Source organism: Artibeus jamaicensis, unplaced genomic scaffold (assembly GCF_021234435.1).
Source record: "Artibeus jamaicensis isolate MK-2021 breed Jamaican fruit bat unplaced genomic scaffold, CSHL_Jam_final contig_3214, whole genome shotgun sequence".
Classification (NCBI taxonomy): Eukaryota; Metazoa; Chordata; class Mammalia; order Chiroptera; family Phyllostomidae; genus Artibeus; species Artibeus jamaicensis.
In genome coordinates, this window is record NW_026521760.1 from 2,155,049 (window position 1) to 2,174,749 (window position 19,701).

Consider the following 19,701-nt stretch of genomic DNA (forward strand, 5'->3'; position numbering starts at 1 on the left):
TGCGGTTCAATTCCCAGTCAGGGCACATGCCTGGGTTGCAGGCCAGTTCCCAGTGGAGGACACACGAGAGGCAACCGTATATTGATATTTCTCTCCCTTTCCCCTTCCCCTCTAAAGATAAATAAATAAAAAAATTTAAAAAAGAAAAAGCATTCCTGTAGGTAAGAAAGTAGCCTTCAGTTGAAATGATTGATTCTAAAAATAAGATTTTATTTGGGTTGTGGTTATATAATTTTATGTTAAAAATTAATGACTGTGGAAAGTACAGTTGCAGCATGCAGGCAGGTACAAGTAGGTTAAAATATATACCTACTGGAGTAGAAGATGGTGGTAGGTGTTAAACCCATTGTTCAGTGAATTTTGGCTTGGAAAAGGCACTAATGCTCACTCCTGCAGGGCCCACGAGCACAGTGTCTTATGCACGGCGGGGTCTCCGTTAGTGTTGGTTAAGTTAGTGGTAGACTCCAGTAGCAGGAAACCGTCATATGAGGAAACCAAACTAAAGACTTAATAATTTAGTACTAGAAATTTTTATGTTGAAACCTAGAATCTCACAGTTCAGAATTTAAGACTGATTTTGCAAAAATTGAATGTTTTCATGTTTAAAGGAAAAAGTGACTTTAATGATATGTTTAGAAAACTATGGAGGAAGTATTTGGCTTTCCCTTTTAATGATTTTACTGTTACAATTATGAATTATTCAGGAAGTTTCCCACAATGTCCACTCAACACTTTCAAAGGCACATGAACACTTTGAGGTCAGTTATATCTTCTTTAATATTGTAATAGTAAAATTGCTAGCTGTCTCTCTAGTGACAGAACCTACTTGTCTTTCTGCTAGGACTGATTTTTTTTAGTTGCAAAATTAATACATGCAGATGGGAAAAGGGAAAGAAAAGCTCTCCTCATTCCCTAGTCCCCTCCCCAGAGTCAGTTGCCTGTCATCGGTTTTTCATATGTTCAAGTCTAATGTTATTTGAAAGAAATGAACTCCTGGGAGATTTGCATTGATGAAAATGTAATCTTTGGGAACGGCTGTTTTCCAGGAAGCACAGGCAGTTCCCCACGGCTGGAGCCTAGAGTGGGAGCCATGGAGAGAGAGAGGCTGACAGGGTCGGTGGGACCTGCTCCTGCTGTTCTCAGAAGCTGTTCTCAGAAGCTGTTCTCAGAAGCTGTTCTAGACTTTTAAGCATGAGCAGATGGGGCTTTAGAAAACTCCTCTCTGGGAATGTTGGGAAGAATGAGTCGAGCAGACCAGACTGGGGTCCATTTAGGAGGTCCCCTCCCTCTGGTGATCAACCTCAGGAGGGCAAAACATTCTGACAGCAGGCGGTTGGTGTTGCGGTTTGTCCATCATCTGGGCCAGTGCTTTTCAAACACTGAATGAAGTGCATACAAGTCACCTAGGGGTCTTGTTAATGGGCAGGTTGTGATTCAGTAGCCCCAGGGTGGGGCATAAGATTCTGCGTTCCCAGCAGTCTCCAGGGGATGTGGGTGCTCTGGACCACAGCAGTTGCAACACCTGCTCTTAGAAGAACTGGCTACCAGCCACAGCCATGGGCTAAGGGTCCAGAATTCACCCCAGAGGCCCAGGAGAGGAAGCCAGTCCTCAGTTGTAGGGTCCAGAGTCAAGATGGGCTCAGCTGTAAGGCTGTCCAACACAGCGCTGTTTGGAGTTGGGGCTCCCAGTGCCTTATTGTCACCTCTTCCTGAAGCTGGGAGAAGGGAACGCTTAGTGGTTGGGTGGAAACTGAGTCTGGGAATAGTGACGACAGGGCCGAGGGCTGTGATGGCAAGGACAGCCGGCGGATCTGCGAGCCTTTGACGGGTTCGGAGCTCAGCGTCTTCACCTGACGCTGAGCTGTTGCACTCTGCTCTGATCTGTGTGTGTGTCACAGCCCAGCAGGACGTGGTGTCGGCTTGACCAGGCCACAGCCCTGGGGTGCAGGGAGGCCCTGATGCTGGCTGAGGGGAAGCAGAGATACATGCTTCAGCAGGCACTGTGTATTAGTCTTCGGTTATTTAGAAAGTATAACCTCAAACGCAAGCAAAATTTATATTATCTAAGTTGTATTTAAAAACAAATTAACGCTATATTTACACAGGAAAGACACTTTGTAAAAAATATAAAAAGTTTGCTGAGAAAAAAAAATCAGATCCCCACTCTCAATGCCTAAACATTTATTAATGTTTTGTTTTACCTTCTAGTTGTTTCTGAATTGGTTACTGTTTTTTGTTTTTCCTCAGAGACTTTGGTAAGGACATCAGGGTTGTGGATTTTTTTTTCCTGTTGTTCTTAAACATTTAAAAACGTTTGAACAGAGCACAGGTTTTAAGAGTCGGTTATGTAATGGTTTCCTCGCAGAAGCCTGCCCACGGGCTGTGTTAGAGGCCTGATGAGGACAGGAGCCGTGTGTACTCACGTCAGCCGGGTTGGCAAAGCAGCGGCGGAATTCCAGGACGTGACACACTCGGGAATATTTGCCCTGAGCAAACGTGGGCTGAAAAACTGCCTAAAACCTAGCTCCTGCCTTTAAAACAAAATGAACCAAATTACAAAGACTGTCTTAATTTTTAATAACATACTTGTTTAATCTGTGGGAATTTGAAATTTTTGTATACAACAATTGGGCCGTATATTTAGGAAAGGCCTGTTTAATAGTCTGGATAGCACATTACACCTATAAGTTTTCAGTTTATTTTTCTGTCCACAGTTCTGAGTAGACACCATGAAAGTGTGTGCATGTTACTGTTCCATTGGCCAACAGCTGGCACTGTGTGCTGTCTGGGCACTGTGTGGCTGACACTAAAGAAGGAGCGGTCTGAAGAGCGAGGGCAGCAGTTTCCTGGCTGGTGCAGTAATCCTTAAATGGTGTACAACTGTAACATTCTCACACCCCTGATACCGTCTTTATGCCTGCAAATTCCTGAGCCACATGATCTCAGATGGTTAGACACTGAAATATTTGTAAGAGCCTCAGGAATTCAGCTTTGAGTTCTTCCTGCCACAGATGGCCCTTAGAACTGCACATCACTTACTGAAATGCCGCCCGGGTAAGTGAGTACGCGGAAGCGCACTTTCATCTTCGGTTTGCATAGTGTCCTTCAGCTGTTGGAACTGTTCTGTGGCGTGCTCCTTTCTGCACTGCATAAAAACGCAACTTAGGACACACAAGTGCACCGTGTTCCGTAAGAGTCTGAGTAAATAAATGCTCTGAGAAGTTAACCCCAGCCAGTTATGCAAGACAAGTCTCAGTTCTAGAGACCTGCTGCACACACAACATCATGCCTGTTGTTAACACTGTTGCATTGAATACTTAAAACTCTGGTAAGAGGATGGATTGCATGTTAAGTGATTTTACCACAGTAGGAAAGAGAAAAGAAAAGAGAAGAAAAGAAAATCCCAGTCTAAGGATCATTGCTTTATTAGGACCTAAAAGTGTCAAAGATGATTAGTTAGCAAGTCTAACTGTGAAAACAGCCCAGTCATTGGAGTATCCTTATGACTTAGTCTTGCTCTCAGGTTTAGTTACTGGATCTTTATGTCTGTTCCTAAACAGATCAGTAGCCTGTGGGAACTTGCCTGCTACTTATCCCATATATTTGGATTTGACCCTTGCTTGCTTTCACATAATCTTCTGAATGGGGATATTGTAGAGGGGTTCTTTAGTTAGTATGATTTTATTTTTAAGAGACAGTGTCTGTGCCCTCCTTTAACATGCACGAGTGCAGACACATGAAACATACCTGCACGTACTGTTTGCTGCATGCCGGGGGCCCTGGGTTTGATAATGGGTGAAATGTCGAAGGACAGAGCCATGGTTGTCAGTACTCAGTGCACATTAGGTTGACCTGGGAGGCTTTTAAAATCAATGTCTGGGCCCCAGCACCAAAAATTTTAATTCACTTGGTCTGAGGATGAGACCTTCTCCAATGGTATTTTATAGAAGATCTTTAGGTAAATGTTGGGAATCATAAGCATGGAGTAAATTTTCTCGCTGTGGCATCCTTTGGCTTGTAAAGGGTTCTTCTACTCCTGACATTGTCATACGGACTTTGTTGCCTATATAGTCATTTTAATGTAGACTTTGTTGCATGTGACATTTTCTGGAGCAATGACGCAAATAATTTATCAAATCATGAAAAGAGTACGTTATCTTACAGTTAAAAATCATTAGCGCAGAAAGAGGAACACAAAAAGGATAGACCTGCTCTAGATGGCACACCTGTGGGAATTTGAGGTGGAAAGGGAGCAAGCAGTGAAGTCGGAACTCGGGATCAGAGGTAGGAAGGAACACGGTGGGCTGGAGCCAGCTGGCACTGGCTGGGAGAGCCGGCTGTGTTTACTCCTCATTCTGTCTTCTGTGCCATCATGTTGGTAGCTAGAGTGTGGTCCTGGTGGGAGTATTTACACCATAGAAATAGCCAAGGATACACTGTAGTCATCATGAAGGTCAGGGGAGGAGAAGTTTAAAGATACATAAAAGTGCCAAGTCCTGCAGGGCTCCGTTGTCTGGAGGCCTGAGAGCTGCTAGACTATCATCATTCTCACTCTTCAGACCAACTTTGGATCTCATGGGTACAGGCTGCCTGCGACTGCCTGGTCTCCTTGGTTCCATACCTGTTTATTATGTGCCCTCTCCACTCCCCAAGATGCATGAAGGCTTCTGGCCAAGTTCTGGATACATAAAGGGAAGCATCGGAAGAGACAGATTGAGGGAAGATGGAAGAGGGCCCCAAGGTGCCCAGACAGGGGGAGTGACTTGCTTTAAAGTCACACTAGTAATTAATGGCAGAGATAGAACTAGAAACAGGGTCCCCCAACTATGCCCACTGGTACATCTTTTTGAATTATGTTTTTAGAAGTTAGGACTTTATATAAACCATGGGGTGGATGAGGGTGAACCCTCAGAATACCATGATGAGAACTGTACTTTTGGGTCCATATCAGCATGGAGTAAGGGGGGAGGCCAGATGAGGGAGAGGCCACCAGGGAGCAGGGAGGCTGCTTTAGGCCATGTGAGGAGAGCGCTCGGGGATGAGGTGAGCCTTTGCTGACCATACTATAGGGATTTCTTAAGACAGCGGGGGAGAGGGGTGGAAAGAGTATGAGACACAGTGAAGGGAGCCTGGGAAGAGGTAATTTGGAGGTGGGTTGGGGTAAAGACGGGGAGGGAGGGACCAGGTGGGGTGATTCTGCTCCAATGCCAGGGTCATGTAGCTCATCAGACAATTGCCTGCTCCTGTCTTCTGGTTGGCCTGTAGAGGTGGCTGTGGAACGTGTCCAGACGTGGCCCAGACAACACGTGAGACCTTCTGACAGCATTCTGTCCCCACTGCCCGCTCCTCTGCCTGGTGGCAGTTACTGCTCTCCACGATTAGTATGATTTAATTCAACCTTAGAAAAGACCCCAGGGCAAGTACATAATTTGGGTGTTGGACCACGTGTGGTGGTGACTCAGATTCTGGCCATTGCAGGTGTCACTGGCTGACCACCTCCTCCAGGGAGGTGGCAGCTGTCCAAGGAGGAGGACTAGCTTTTGAGTAATTTAGGTGAAGGCAAACTGGTTTTCTTTTAATGTGAGAGTTGTGTGTTTTAGTGTAGTTACAAGGATGTATATTTGGTAAAGAAAAATTAGACTGTGAGAAGAGAGGAAACATTGATACCTTATATTTATTTTTCTTCCTGCATTAACAGAAATAGTCAACATGTATTCCTTTGTTTACAGGTGCTTTCCTGTGGGAAGAATTGGAAGAAGATATCAGGAAGAAGTTAAAAGATTCCGGGGATGTTTCAAATGTAATTGAGAAAGTTAAATGCATTTTAAAAACACCAGGAAAGGTAAGTTAGTTTATTGTGAGTTCGTTTACTTTAACGTTCTCTGAATTATAAGTGGTATACTATAACGAATCTGACATTGAGCCACAAAGACTCAATAATATACAAATGTTTTTCTTCAGTATACTTTTGCCATTTAAATATTTTCCATGTAAACACATTATTTCTCACCATCTCCCATTTTAATTCACTTAAGAGAACTAAAGTATGTGCAGGTCAAAAGTGTACAAAGCACTGACCGGGGGCCCTGCTCAGAAATGCTGCCTGGTGCTCCGGGACGTCCAGGGGCAGGGCAGTCTGGGCGCCGTTCCAGGGTCTCAGAGATCTGTTCGAGCCAGCGATCGGCTAAGGGTCTGTTTTTCATCTAACACAGATTCAGAAGTGTATGTTAGATTCAAAGGTTATAAAACTGCAGACTTTCTGTGTGGTCACATACCTGTGCACATTAAACCTTTCGTCATTTAGATCGTATAGTGTCTGTAAGGGTTTTAAAAGTACCTTTGTTACATTTTAAAACAACAACATTGCACAGTTGAGCCAGTGTATTCTTGTTTCAGACTCTGTGATAAATAAAGTGGCTATAGTAGATAAAAAGGTAAGTGATGTGCAATACCTAGCAAAATATAGGTTTATATTAAATGTAAGAAAAAAATTTTCTTTAATTTTTATACAGATTACTACTATCAGTTATACAACTGAAATTATTAACATTTAAGTTAATATTTTAAAATGTAAAGCTGTACTCGTTTTCGATGAAGATTCCTGACAGTTCTTTAATTGAGAAAAGGGACACTTTTTTAAACAAAGTAACATGGAGTCAAGGGCAAGACCTTCCTTCTCTTGAACCAGAGAAGGTCCTTCTCTTCTTCCTTCTCAAGACCAGTTTCACAGGCGTGCGGCACGGCGGTAGCTCTCCTGCAATCTAAATCAACTAAACGATGCTTTTGTATAAATGTGCACACAGCCTGCATTCAGTTTTCAAAGGTTCTCTGGATAACTAGTTTATAGACCAGTGAAAATGTCTGTGTGCTCTCCAAACTCCTGCCCTTTCATTTAAGGCATAGGTGGCAAGAAAAAAATATATGCATACATATATTCATATACATACATGTATAGTGTACATCTACACAGTATTCATAATATACAAACTCATAACCTTTATATTTCAATGGTTAAGACAGAAATGTTGCCTTTTGTTCTAAGCCACACCTTCCTTGGGTTTGATTCTGAACAGTCATTCCTTTGAGTACTAAGAATAAAATGAATTGTTATTGGGGAAGCAACTGATCAGCTTTCCCTCTCAAATCAATGTTTCTCTCTTTCTCCTTCCCCCTCCCCCTCCATCCCCTCCTCGTGTCCCCCCTCTCCCCCTCTCTCCCTCCTTCCTCTCTAAATCAATAAACATTCTTGGGTGAGGATTTTTAAAAAAATAATAGACTGGATGATTTCTAAGGTTCCTGTTAGCTCTCAAATTTTGTGATGCTTTTGACTATTACTCTCTTTAACGTGTAGCAGTCACCTGAGTCCTTTCCATCAGTTCCTTCCATGTGTATTTGTGGGGGAGACTCTGCCTGCAAGTCCCCCCATCCACCACAGATAAAAGTAACACTACCGAGACATAATCTGCTTGGGGAGGAAAGGTGGCCAATCTCTCAAAGGAGAAAGGCCAAGAGCCTCTTCCTCAATGGTTTTTATTGGGTTGTAATACACAGGAGTACAGGCAGTAAGGATCAAACAGTGGATAACATTTCAAAGAAATCTGAGGGCTTAGTCTGAGTCAGTGTCTGTCAGGTAAGGGGGCTGCAGAAACTTTGGGAGACATACTCATTCCCTGCTTGGACCCTTATCATATGAATGAAAGCACTCTTAACAAAGCAGGCTTCACAGGACTTTTAGGAACTCTTTCTTATGCCCGATCACCCCGGATCCCACTCTAGCCAGCAAGAGCCTGCACCACCTCCTCCATCACAGGTTTTCAGGATTAAGTGGATTAGAGCCAGGAAGAGCTTCTCCCAGAGGACATGGGGACTCGGGCTATGTCAGAATAGCCAACGGGGCAAGGGTCCATCACTCCCTTTTTGTTGCAGCCCCCCAAGTCCTTCCATGATGTCCTCCCAAGTGATCGTGTCTGGCTTAGGTTTCCCCCACTCTGAGGGGTTGTACCCATCACTGACTAACTAACCAAGCATTGGGGGCAGGGGATGAAGCAGAAGCAGCGCTGCTTCCAGAGACAAGCTTTGTCTCCTAAGTGACTCGCATTCCGAAGGTTGCTCACTCAGCCTTAGCCACCGGGGCAGTTACAACTCCTGAAATCAGACAGAGCAGTTCCCAACATGTACTAACTTGTATAATGTACAGAATCAGAGCAAAGATAGCATTCTAGAGTGTTTTCTTTTTCCTTGTGAGGAGGGGTAATATTGTTTTCTCCTCACCAAATATTTGAACTTCCCACCATAGTAGATTTATCCAGAGTGGAGAGTAGGTGATCCTTATTCTTAATGCTGAAGTTGTATGCTTGTGTTTTTTTCCGGCATAAATCTTTATTCTCCAGCTAGGCAAGCAGAGGTCAGAGTTCACCACAGGCTGAAGTGGTGAGATTCATCAGGGGAAATGGGTAGAAGGGGGAAAGGCAGGAGGGGCTGGCCCTTGACTCCTGAGAAGTCAGAATGATGGCAGAAATGGCAAACCGAGCACCAGATCCTGAGCCGGGAGCCGAGGAAGGCTGGAGACCAGCAGGTCTGACGGAGGCCACCAGCTAGAGTGAGCGGGTGTGAGAGGACAGACCAGTGCAGTCCTGTGGGAGGTTCTCTGGGCTCCACATCAGAGACCCAGCAGGCAACCTTTCATAGATTCCAGCAGTCCCCGCTGAGGGTGTTTAGAATTGTAAAATTGTAGATTATGGTGGAAGTGAGTCAAGTCATCACTCTTGGGTGTTTTAATACTGGTCTAGTAGGACATGGTGTGATAAGGGGAAAATGGGTACTTGTCTTAAATGCAGATTGAATTTTTGTGTATGTACTTTCTGAATTAGTGAACAAACGAGCAGGTTGCGTTTGTAAACATTTTTTCTAGGTTGGATGGCTGTTGTCTGTTTCCCAGGTAACAGAGAACCCCAGGGATTCAGAGCCCCAGGGCCTCTCAGCCCTGGAGTCCAGTTCTCACTCAGCCCGAGCATTCGCTGCTGGGAGTGCACGTGGCACAGTGCCGCTCCCTGACTCGGCACAGACACTGTCCTTGACGGCGAGGTCCCCTGAAAGCTGTGGCCGGGGATCCCAGAGTATATATATATCAGAGATTTTCGTATAACATTTACCCTTGTATTTTTCTTTTCACTTATAGATTAATTGCCTAAGGAATTGCAAAACCTATCAAGCCAGAAAACCTCTGTGGTTTTATAACACTTCCCTCAAGTTTTTCCTGAATAAGCCAATGCTTGCTGATGTTGTCTTTGAAATACAAGGTATGCTTCATTTTTACAAAGTTTATTATTGACTTTTATTTCTTGTTTTCTTACCTAACCTACTTCAGCTTTGGATATTTTGGGTGTGAGAGTGACATTTCTCTATTGAAGGAAATAGATTAACACTGAATTTCAACAAAATCTTCTAGAGAATGAAGTATTTTATTAAAATAAGAAATGCAATTTATATCTTCTTAGTTTTTTTCTTACTATATATTTCACTAATATTTAGGGGCCAACAAGGGATGGGGTGATCTTTAATATAAACCCATTATAAATATTTTCGTTTGTGTATTTCTTTAAGATCCTAGTTTTTGAATCATGTGAAACCAGCTTCCTTAAAATTATATTACCTCTGGCTTATTCTCTTCCACCCTCTTTCTTTTTATTTGAGCAAAAGCAGCTAGGCATGGGCAGAGCCTCAGGTCTGGCTCCCCCCCGCCCCCATGGGCATCCATCCGTGGGCACTGCTGCAGTTACTCCTCCCAGCACCAGAACTGTCCGTCACCAGGGCAACTGGGAGCTGCTTTTTATCTCTGTAGGAGAGTGCTGCCACCTAAGTTTCATTAAGATGAGCTGAAATAATGCCCATTATTGATTATGCACTTGGATAATTTTGTCACTTTGGTAGATTAAAAACATAATCCTAAAAATGAAATGTCAGCTCCCTTCAATTATGCAAGGATAGAAGGGGTAGTTTTTAAATGAAATAAGTACAACTTCAGGTGGGCTATTGCTAAAAGGAATATATAATTCTATTTTATGGTAGAAATGTATGCAGCTAACAGTCATTTACTTTTTAAAATTTTTCCCCGGAAAGATCCATTTTACTTTTAAGTTTGGCCATTTACCAAGTCAAGAAGTGACTTGGAAACTACCCAGAGCGCCTTCTAATGAGTTACAGTCAGCTCTGTCTGCAGCGTGAGCTGGCGACACTGAGAATGGGACAATAAGAGTGAGCTTGGAGTACATAAAACCCAGTTTGGGATAAAACAAAGCTAACAAGACACTAAATTTGCTTATTTGCATGAGAGTTATTAACACCTGCTTTTAATTTGATAGGAGGCACTGACACCAAACGTTGTATTAGTGTAAACCACTGAAAAGATTTTCACAGGGAATATGCAACACACAGAAATATGTTACATAAGAAGAAAAGAAATAAGCAGCGATGTGGAGAAGCCTTTCTCCTCATAATCTCTTGCTTCTTCCCCTTGATTCCACCTGTGGACCCTTGCATGCCCCTGTTCATGCCCCGCCAGTGCAGAGGAGGGGGTCTGCAGGGCTGGGGGGGGGTGTGCCTGTGCAGATGCCCAGCCGCTGTGGCACTCTGGCTCCTCTCCAGCTCTAAAACCAAGGCCTTCCAGGGAGTCAGGAGCAAAGGGAAATGGGATGGGTGGAAGCAGGTCCAGCGGCAGTTTCTCTGGCATCCCCTGGAGGAGAAACAAGCCTCACTTATAAAGAATATGGGGCAGGCAGCTGCCAGGGTGTAGAGGGCAGTAGTGCTCTCTCTTCCTGAGGAGGCTGAGCTTGTTCTGAAGCCCTGGCTCCAGCCTTGGCTTTGCATCCCAGCCAGTGTGTGTCGTGGGCAAGTCACTTACCACGTCTGGCCTAAGTCTTCTCATTTGCGAAGTGAAGAAGAAGGTAACCCATAGAGATTTGGGGAAGGTCCTTTGTAGTGTTAAGCTTGATGAGGTGGGAGTGGAAAGGCCTGGTTCAGATCTTGCTTGGATGCTTATCTACTATATAATAGGTTTGCTGTGTTGCTCTACATTTCTGATCCTTTGTTCCCTCACCTGTAAAATGGGTTCCTCATTTCCACCTGGCAGGGTGGTCACAGGGAGTGAGGCGGTGTGTACAGAGGTGAAGCTGGAGGCCCGCAATGGCAGCCAGCACAGGCAGATGAGGCGCTGTGTCCTCCTGCACCTAGGGCCTCCTCCCCCTTCTCTTCCAACATTCCAGGCCATCAGCAGCAGCTGGCTGGAGGTGACGCAGGATATAAAACCTGTGTCCTGTCCCTGGACTAGACAGTCATCAAAAATACCCCCCCCCCAGTTTGTTGTTTGGGCTTGTATCTTTTCCCATGAAATAATTTCTGAAGAAGGTACCGTAGCAGTTCTAAAACTAGTCTTGGTAAACACTCAAGCCTGATGTAGAAAGACGTGAATTTCCATTTGACATTTGAATCTTTGCCTCGTGAAAAATACTTTTACATTCTGTTCCTGTTTACTTAAGTAGCGCATATTCTAAATCTCTCTTGAGTGAGGCAAGTTTTCTATTTTCAGAATAAAACAAAGAACATTTCTAAAAATTTTATTTTTAAAACTTGGTAAGCAGTGTGAAAAGGAGTGATAAATATAGCATTTTATTTTAGCATATAATAAAAATCTTGGATAATCAATGTAAAATTTCTAGAAAACTTGGGCTTGTACATTTTGTTTCACTCTTATAACCCTTTTCCTTTAAAAAACTTTTTCTTAAAACTGTAACAGCAATTAGATACTACAAAGGAAAGAAACTTTAGGCCTTGACATTTTCAAAGAGCATGTTTATCTTTTAACTAGAAAAACCGATGTCTTTTTTCCTCCCGGAGCAATTCTTCAGCTCTGCCCTGTTGCTGTGTAGTGTGTAAACACTGCATGATGTTTACTTAGCAAGTTTGTACAATGTTTGTATACTGATACAGTTTATGTACAATGTTCAAAAATGTGGCCAAACTGAGGTATTGTATTACAGTTTCACAGTACAACAGTTTATAATACTAAAACAGTAGTTTGAAATGGTGAGAAGCAGAGGTATCTGATATATTCTTAACTGAAGGTATAATGGTTTTCTAAACTAAATTCTAAGGTTGAAATTGACTAAAAATACCCTAAGGTATTGAACGTTTTGTTGCTGATTTTGTAACTACATTGTCAGTGGAAATTTTCTATTAAAATTTCTCCAAGGCTACTTATCAAAGTCCTTCCCCATCTACTATCCACTTGGCATTTTTGGCCAATCTTAAATCCCTCTGTTTAACCCAAGTGAAAGGTTATCTAATTTGTTTATGCCATGCTTCTAATTTTCCTTTTTTCCCCCCATGGCACCCAATTCAAGATATTAGAACCTTGAAATTGCAAGTTAAATTGCACTACCTGTTTGAGTTCTTTGTTAATTGCTGTATACATCTGCATACATATTACAGTGTCCTCTGAGTAAAGAAGCTGGTCATTCTGTAGATGGACACTGAGGGCAGGCAGCCTCCAGGCAAAGACATGGGGAGGAGGAAGGACAGGGAGGAGGGGTGTCTGCGAGCAGGTGTGTGCCCACCTGGAGGATGCGCACTGTGGCCCTTCTCCCTCCCCTGTGGGAGGTGCCTGTGCAGATCACAGTGGGGGCAGTGAGCTCAAACCAGCCATGTTGGGAGCTGCCTCTGACTCCTGAGGGGTTGGTTAGTAGCTCTGGAGGAAGCCACTGGGCTTAGATGGAACTCTTTTCTGAGCCAAAAGATGTTTTGCTTGGCTTTGAAGAGAGTGAAGAAACCAATAATTGTAAATATTTTAGAGAAGAGTATGAGATTTTAGGGATGCATAGGTGAAGACTCTTGGTCACAGGAGGGTAGCTTGGCTCATAGAGTTACTTTCCAGAAGGTGACATCGTTGTCACTCACACTGGCTGTGGCATCTTCCACCAAACTAAAAGCCTGGCTTCTCTGAAGCCAGGTAGCTTGTCTTTATCATCTTCATATCTGTGCTACTTAAGTGGCAGGTGCTGGATAATGATTTGTTGAACGGATGTAGACGACACTGAAGGCTGGCTGTGGATTCCTGGTTTCCTAATATGGGGAGAATAGTAAGAACGGCTTCTCTGCCCACAAGCCCCAGGAGACACATGTCCCTTCTGGAGTCTGCTGTGTTGGCACAGTTGCCGGAGAAGAAGTTTTTACTAGAGAGTCAGTTTAGTTTAATGAGCTTCGGTGAGGGGTATGGGCTGAGAGGTCTTTAATATTTGCAGCAGCTCTGGCTCTCCCAGAAGCAGGCGTTGCTCATTTAGGAAGCAGAGGTTCCCTGGGGAGACAGCCAGGGAGACTAGCCATCCCCTCCCCAATTTTCTGTAAGATCTGAAGTGCTCTCCTTGGCTCCACAAAGATGCTGATTCGGCCAGTGATGTTTTATTTCCTGTGTCTGCTAAGGGGAAGCCTGGCCAGGACTGTCCGGTGAGTTGGCCAAGAGAAGAATGGCATTTTTTTTTCTGGAGGCACTTGGGCAGGGTGGGTGGTAGTGGTACTTGAGGCCAATTGGAAAGGATAAAAGGATAGGTGTTTCTTATAAACACGTGAAGCAAAAATTGTTCAGGGTTTCTATCACCAAGAAATATAAACTAGTAACAAATAATTGCCTGACTTGCAAATTGTTGGTTTTAAAGCCAACTTTCGAACTCTTTATTTTTCAGTGAAAAACTAAAAAGTCTCTGAATTAATGCTGGCCATTGCCCCCAGATATGGTTTCCATGGATCAGCTTAGCTGTGCCTCATGCAGTAGCAGTCTTATCACAGGGAAGTTGCCAGAGTAATAACTCTGCCAGCCCGTCTCACTTAACTTTGTTTCCCTTTGGAACCACGCAGGTACGACGGTGCCGGCCCACAGGGCCATCCTGGTGGCGCGCTGTGAGGTGATGGCAGCCATGTTTAACGGGAATTACGTGGAAGCAAAGAGCATTCTGATCCCAGTTTATGGTGTTTCCAAAGAGACTTTCTTGTCCTTCTTAGAGTACTTATACACAGACTCCTGTTGCCCAGGTGAGCAGTATAAATAAATGTTAGATAATAGCTAACAATTCTTTCTCTTCTTGACACCTGTTCCAATAAATCGCTTCACAAAAATCTGGTTTCAGCTAGGGTTTATCGGAGACCATCTTGGAGTGTGCTGAGCAGGTGGAAGTAGTGTTGGAACAACAGTGAATTTTCAGTGGGTGCAAGTGGCTGAGCCAGATTGGGAACCTCCTACAGCTCAGACTCTGACGTAGGTTCATGTCAGGTCCCAGGTGGCTCCAGCAGCATGGTGGTCCCTGTGGGCACCCCGGAAATGGAGGGGTCCTGTGGGACCCGGTGGCTACTCCAGTTCTATAGATTGGGACAGAAATGTCCTTGGGGCATTGTCCCTTCTGTGAGAAAAGGTTCAGACGACTACTTTTGTGGCTCTAGAATTTGTTGAGGGCACTTCTGAGGACTTTCAGTATACTGAGGCCTCCTTGGTCATCTCTCTGGCCCAAAGGATGTGGGCTCTTTGAAGGCATTCTTCTGACTTCTAAAGTCAGGCTCTTCTAAAGCTGACTTCTTCGAAATCTTTTTCTAATGTTTAGAATGCCTAATTGACTGAAGACTTTCTTTCCCTATTCATGATTATATTTGAACCAGGAATTAACTGTCTTTGGCAGCTACAAGTTGGAACAGATCTTAACAGGTTTCCACTAGCCAGAGGCAAAAAAGCCTGTGGATGTAGGCACAGAAGACCCCTTTGACAATCTTCCCCCTTTGGCCACCAGAGGGCTCCCACCACAAACGTAACTAGAATAAGGCCCTGGTGGCTTAGTCCGGGCCTGAGACCTTGGTTACAGAATGAGGCCAGGCATCCTAGCAAATATAAAAAGAAACACACTTCAGACCGCACCTCCCTTCAGGTTTCCTCTTTAGATTTTTACATTTGGAAGATATCATGTGTTTGTTATTGTACAGTTTGAAACAAGTCATGAGTGCTCTACTCAAAGGTTTTAGAGCTCCAAAAAAGAAAAGTCGCTTTTAAATTGAACTAATTTAAAGGTCTGGTCTCGCAACTAGCCACAACATTTTGGAGCCAGTTACCGTTCTTACTGTCAGTGGAAAAGACTGGTGTATCGTTTTTGCATAATAAAAACAAAAGCATAAACAGTAGAAACAAAGAAGCAGCTCCTACCCTTTGTGACAGCATGGATGGAACTGGAGAGCATTATGCTGAGCAAGATAAGCCAGGCAATGGAAGACAAATACCGTATGATCTCATTTATAAGAGGAATCTAATAAACAAAATAAACTAATGAACAGAGGAGAATCCGGGGCGTGGAATCACGGAATAACTGACAGCGGTAAGAAGGAAGGGGGCAGGTGGGGGCCCACGGAACCAAGGTGAAGGGATTAGTCAAAGAACACACGTGAAGAGCCCATGGACACAGACCACAGTGAGGGGATTGATTGGAGGTGGGGGGGCTTGGCAGAAGGGGATGTTGGGGGGAAATAAAGGACAACAGTAATAGCATAAACAATAAGTCATTCATAAAAATAAAAATTAAAACATTTGTGAGAGGCAAGCACACATTAATGTTTCCCTCTCTTCCTCCCTCCCTCTCTGTCTAAAAATAAATAAATAAAATCTTTAAAAAATTAAAGCATCGATTCTCATCAAAATGAGTGTTATTGTTTATTTTATTATTTTGATACTGGCAAATATGTGTATTAAATTAAAAACTTTATTGGATTGGAAATATTAAGAAACTTTAGTTTCTCAGTCATCCTCTCCTTAGAGAAATTAAAGCTTTAAATTTTAGATTTTATCTTGCTAACTAGAAAAAATGCTCAGAGAAGCAATAATAACTATAGGATAAAGCCCTTTAAAAATTTGTAAAAGGTATAGGGAGAAAATGAATGAAAATGGATAATCAAAAAGTTAATCTGGATACTAGAATGTTTGCATGGGGAAAATCACAGAAAGAAAAGTATTCTATTCATTATGTTAAACATGCATAGCATTCTTGGTACCTAAGTACAAAAGAATATAAGGAATTTAAGGAGGCATAAGAGAATTACATAAAAAATCAGATATATTCCACAGACAGATGTTATTTGGACAGCATGGATGGGCCTGGAGAACATTATGCTAAATGAAATAAGCCAGCCAGAGAAAGACAAGTACCGTATGATTTCACCCATATGTGGAATCTAATGAACAAACTGAACCGACAAGCAGAACAGAGGCAGACTTGTAGAGAGCAGGCTGATAGCTGTGGGGGGTGCAGTGGGGAGGTTAGGGGTTACAGGGATCAAGGGAAAAGGAAAAAGGACTCCTGGTCATGGACAACAGTGTGGTGCCTGTGGTGGGGAGAGGGAGGTACAAGGGGAATAAATGGCAATGGGGAAAATAGAGTTAAAAAAGAAACAGACTTGTAGGGGGTTGTTAAAAAAACAACCACCAGGGTGATTGCCAGGGCTGGAAGGAAGGGGACATGGGGAGCTATTGTATATGGACCCAGAGTTTTAGTTTGGAATATCATAGAGCTCTGGAGATGGATAGTGGTAATGGATGCACAACAGTGTGAATTTACTTAACGCCAGCGAACTACACACTTAAAAATGGTTATTGGCAGCATGGCGGAGGGGGAATTGGAAGAAGCTGGTCAGTGAATAAGTACTGGAGATGTAATGTACAACATGACTGTAATTGGCACTGCTGTACATCTAGGACAGTTGTTAAGATTATAGATCCTAAGACTTCTCATCGCAAGGAGAAAAGTTTTTTCTTTTTTATTGTATCCGTATGAAATGATGGATGTTACCTAAACCTATTGTGGTAATTAGTATATGTCAATCAAACCATCACGCTGTATACCTTAAACTTACACAGTGATGTATGTCAGTTATTTTTCAGTAAAACTGGAAAAAGTGGTTAGTGGTTTTATGATATGTTTATTTTACACAATTAAAATAAAGCAAATCTGGAACTAAAGCCAGAAGTAGAAGAACTGCAAGGCTTTAGTTTACTTAGAAGAGGGAATGGCCCCATAACTCTGTGACTGATCATTAAGGGCAATGGTCCAGTCTCCCCCTCTGGAGAGATGCAAACAAAAACAACACAGGCTCACGTCTGAGTGTGAAGGCGTGAGTTCTTTTTTAAATGGCGTTTAGAATGCTGACTGCTCCAAGGTTTTTTCCTAGGCATTCTGTTCTACATTATATGACACAGTCAGCATTTTTTGTTTCTTTTTTTGTTATTATTGTTTTGTTTCAGGTCATAAAAGAAACGGTTTTATTGTCCACTTTCTCTTATTTCCCTTTTGCGCATCAGCTGGCATTTTCCAGGCCATGTGCCTCCTGATCTGTGCTGAGATGTATCAGGTGTCCAGACTGCAGCACATCTGCGAGCTGTTCATCATCACCCAGCTACAGAGCATGCCCAGCAGGGAGCTGGCGTCCATGAGCCTCGACATAGTCGACCTGCTCAAAAAAGCCAAGGTAATGGGGCCCTATGCCTCTGCTTATTTGCTTTTCTAAAAATCTCATAAAATTGTATATTTTTAAAATTGCATCTTATTAGGAGATATATTAGTAGCTGTCTTAGAGTGGAAGTTTGGCTAAATGAGGTTCAGGTGCCCTCACAATATGATTTCCATGGCTGGGTAATTTTGAAGATAGGGTTTTTGAGTGATCCCTTTCTAAGGAGGTAGAATTTGCTGATAGGGAATTTCTCAACTAAGTGGTGGCTGTTATTAGAGTCATTTGAATGTGGAGCTATATTGTGTCATGTCAGTGTTACAGGAAATGGAATTTATATTGAATTTCCCCCAGATGATCACATCTTAGGGTTCCTGAAAAGAAAATGACAGGATTGGTCCATTTATACTGACAGATGATTAGGCTGAACTCACTTACTTGTTCATTCATTCATCCACCTCATGAATCTGTTTTTGAAGTTTCATTTGTTTGTAGGAGGTATTGGTGTGCCTCGTTAGTCCTTTCAAACCACCTTTTGTTGCTACGTGTCCTGGTATCAGGAATATATTTGGTAAAAATGTTTGAGTTGGGAATCACTGCAGTACACCAGGCCTTCTGGCCTCTTCTAAGCTCAGGGCCCTTTTGTTTTTAGTAATTGTATTTTGCTGTACATTCTAGGGAACAGACAGAACTTACCCATTCAACTAATTGTCACATATTTACATGGAGCTTGGGATAAAGAGCTACCCTCTAGACTTAATTTAAAAATGCATTTTTATTCTGCCTAGCATTTTCACAACCTCAGTTCATGTTTGATGTACCATCTTCATTCTATTTTAACAAGTCTGTCATACTTTTTAAAAAGGGACACAAACTTCTCTTACAGTACATTTTTAAATAGATAGTTCATACATAAGAAAACTTCCTGTCTGGGTGCACTGATTTCTTTTAATAGGTGCCGCCTCCCCACCAAATACACACACACACACACACTAATCAGCATCATTTAGGGCTGTGTTGTCAGAAATTTTTCCGAACTTCTTTTCCCTGACGGTGTGGTTTCTGATTATGTGATTATACTTATTTTTTCTGTTGAATTTTAAAATTCTAAGATAACTCTTTAAATTTTATTGCTTGTTTCTGATCACTTTTCTGTTTGCTAAGATTAAGCCTACATTTACCAGTTCTTCTCTCTTCTATTGCGGGTGGTCCCTAGTTTGAAATTATGGATCCCAGATAGCAGGATAATCAGCTCCTCCAAGTTCTCTTTGAATTTTCTAGTTTAAGGTTCTACTTTATTAGAGAGTTGATCATGTGGTTGGAATTTAGTTAACCTTTTCCTCATTATTTGTCTGACTTGCTAGGAGATAAAATTGTCTTTTAGCAGATTGAGACTTTGGAGCTCTGTGAGTAGCCGAAATTTCCAGTCCTCCTTTCATCTCTGTCAGTTTTATATTGTTTATCAGGAAAGCATCATTCGCACCTCCAGTCTAGGTGAGCAGCTTTGGTGTTCTCTCACTTCTGCTTCAACTTCCCCCTAAATTCCTTCAGCCCCTTACCTTGATTCTACCTTTAGGTCCGAGTATTTCCATCAAGTTTAACTCTTAACATGTAATAGAGGCTTCTTTCCCTTAATCAAATCAGTTCCTTCAGATTAAGGGAGAGATTTCCTTATCTCTTCTCCCCTTTAAACTCTATCTAGCCAAATTTGTTGATTCCCATGAAGTCCTATTTACTTTCATATTAAAGTTTTCAACTCAACTTCTTTATAATCTGTGCATTATACTTGGCTGCTTCAGGCCATCAGTTTTGTTTCTGACCTTTTCCTATTGAGTTCTTGGTACTTCTCCATTATTATTCTTTATAGAGCTGTTAAATGCTATAGCATTTGGTTGATAGTTTTTTTAATGCCTCTTCTTTTTTATTTTGTCATTTATTTGTCTAAATCTATTTTCTCAGGTCAGCACACATTCTGCCCTAAAAGTAGTTTATAGTGAGATACATTCCATCTCTTGCCAAGAGCCCACAATTATATCTTAAATTTTGGTCAAAAATAAAATTCTTCATTTGAACTATGTTTTTGTAGGCAGCTATTCATTTCTGTGATCTCCCTTCTCTTTGCCAATCACAGCCGTTAGGCAATGTTCTGAACTTTTGTTGGTAGATTATTCATCTAATAGT

General features: G+C 42.5%; 1 protein-coding gene across 2 annotated transcripts in view; it reads left to right on the forward strand.

Annotated features, from left to right (window-relative positions):
- The window catches only part of RHOBTB3 (Rho related BTB domain containing 3), a 51,364-nt gene that overhangs the window by 21,446 nt on the left and 10,217 nt on the right, over positions 1 to 19,701 (forward strand). For both annotated transcript variants that reach the window (XM_037153824.2, XM_037153823.2), the window contains exons 7-10: positions 5,730 to 5,842; positions 9,179 to 9,299; positions 13,906 to 14,079; positions 17,375 to 17,541. In XM_037153824.2, coding sequence (XP_037009719.2) covers positions 5,730 to 5,842; positions 9,179 to 9,299; positions 13,906 to 14,079; positions 17,375 to 17,541 — 575 coding nt within the window. The remainder of the gene's footprint in view (positions 1 to 5,729; positions 5,843 to 9,178; positions 9,300 to 13,905; positions 14,080 to 17,374; positions 17,542 to 19,701) is intronic.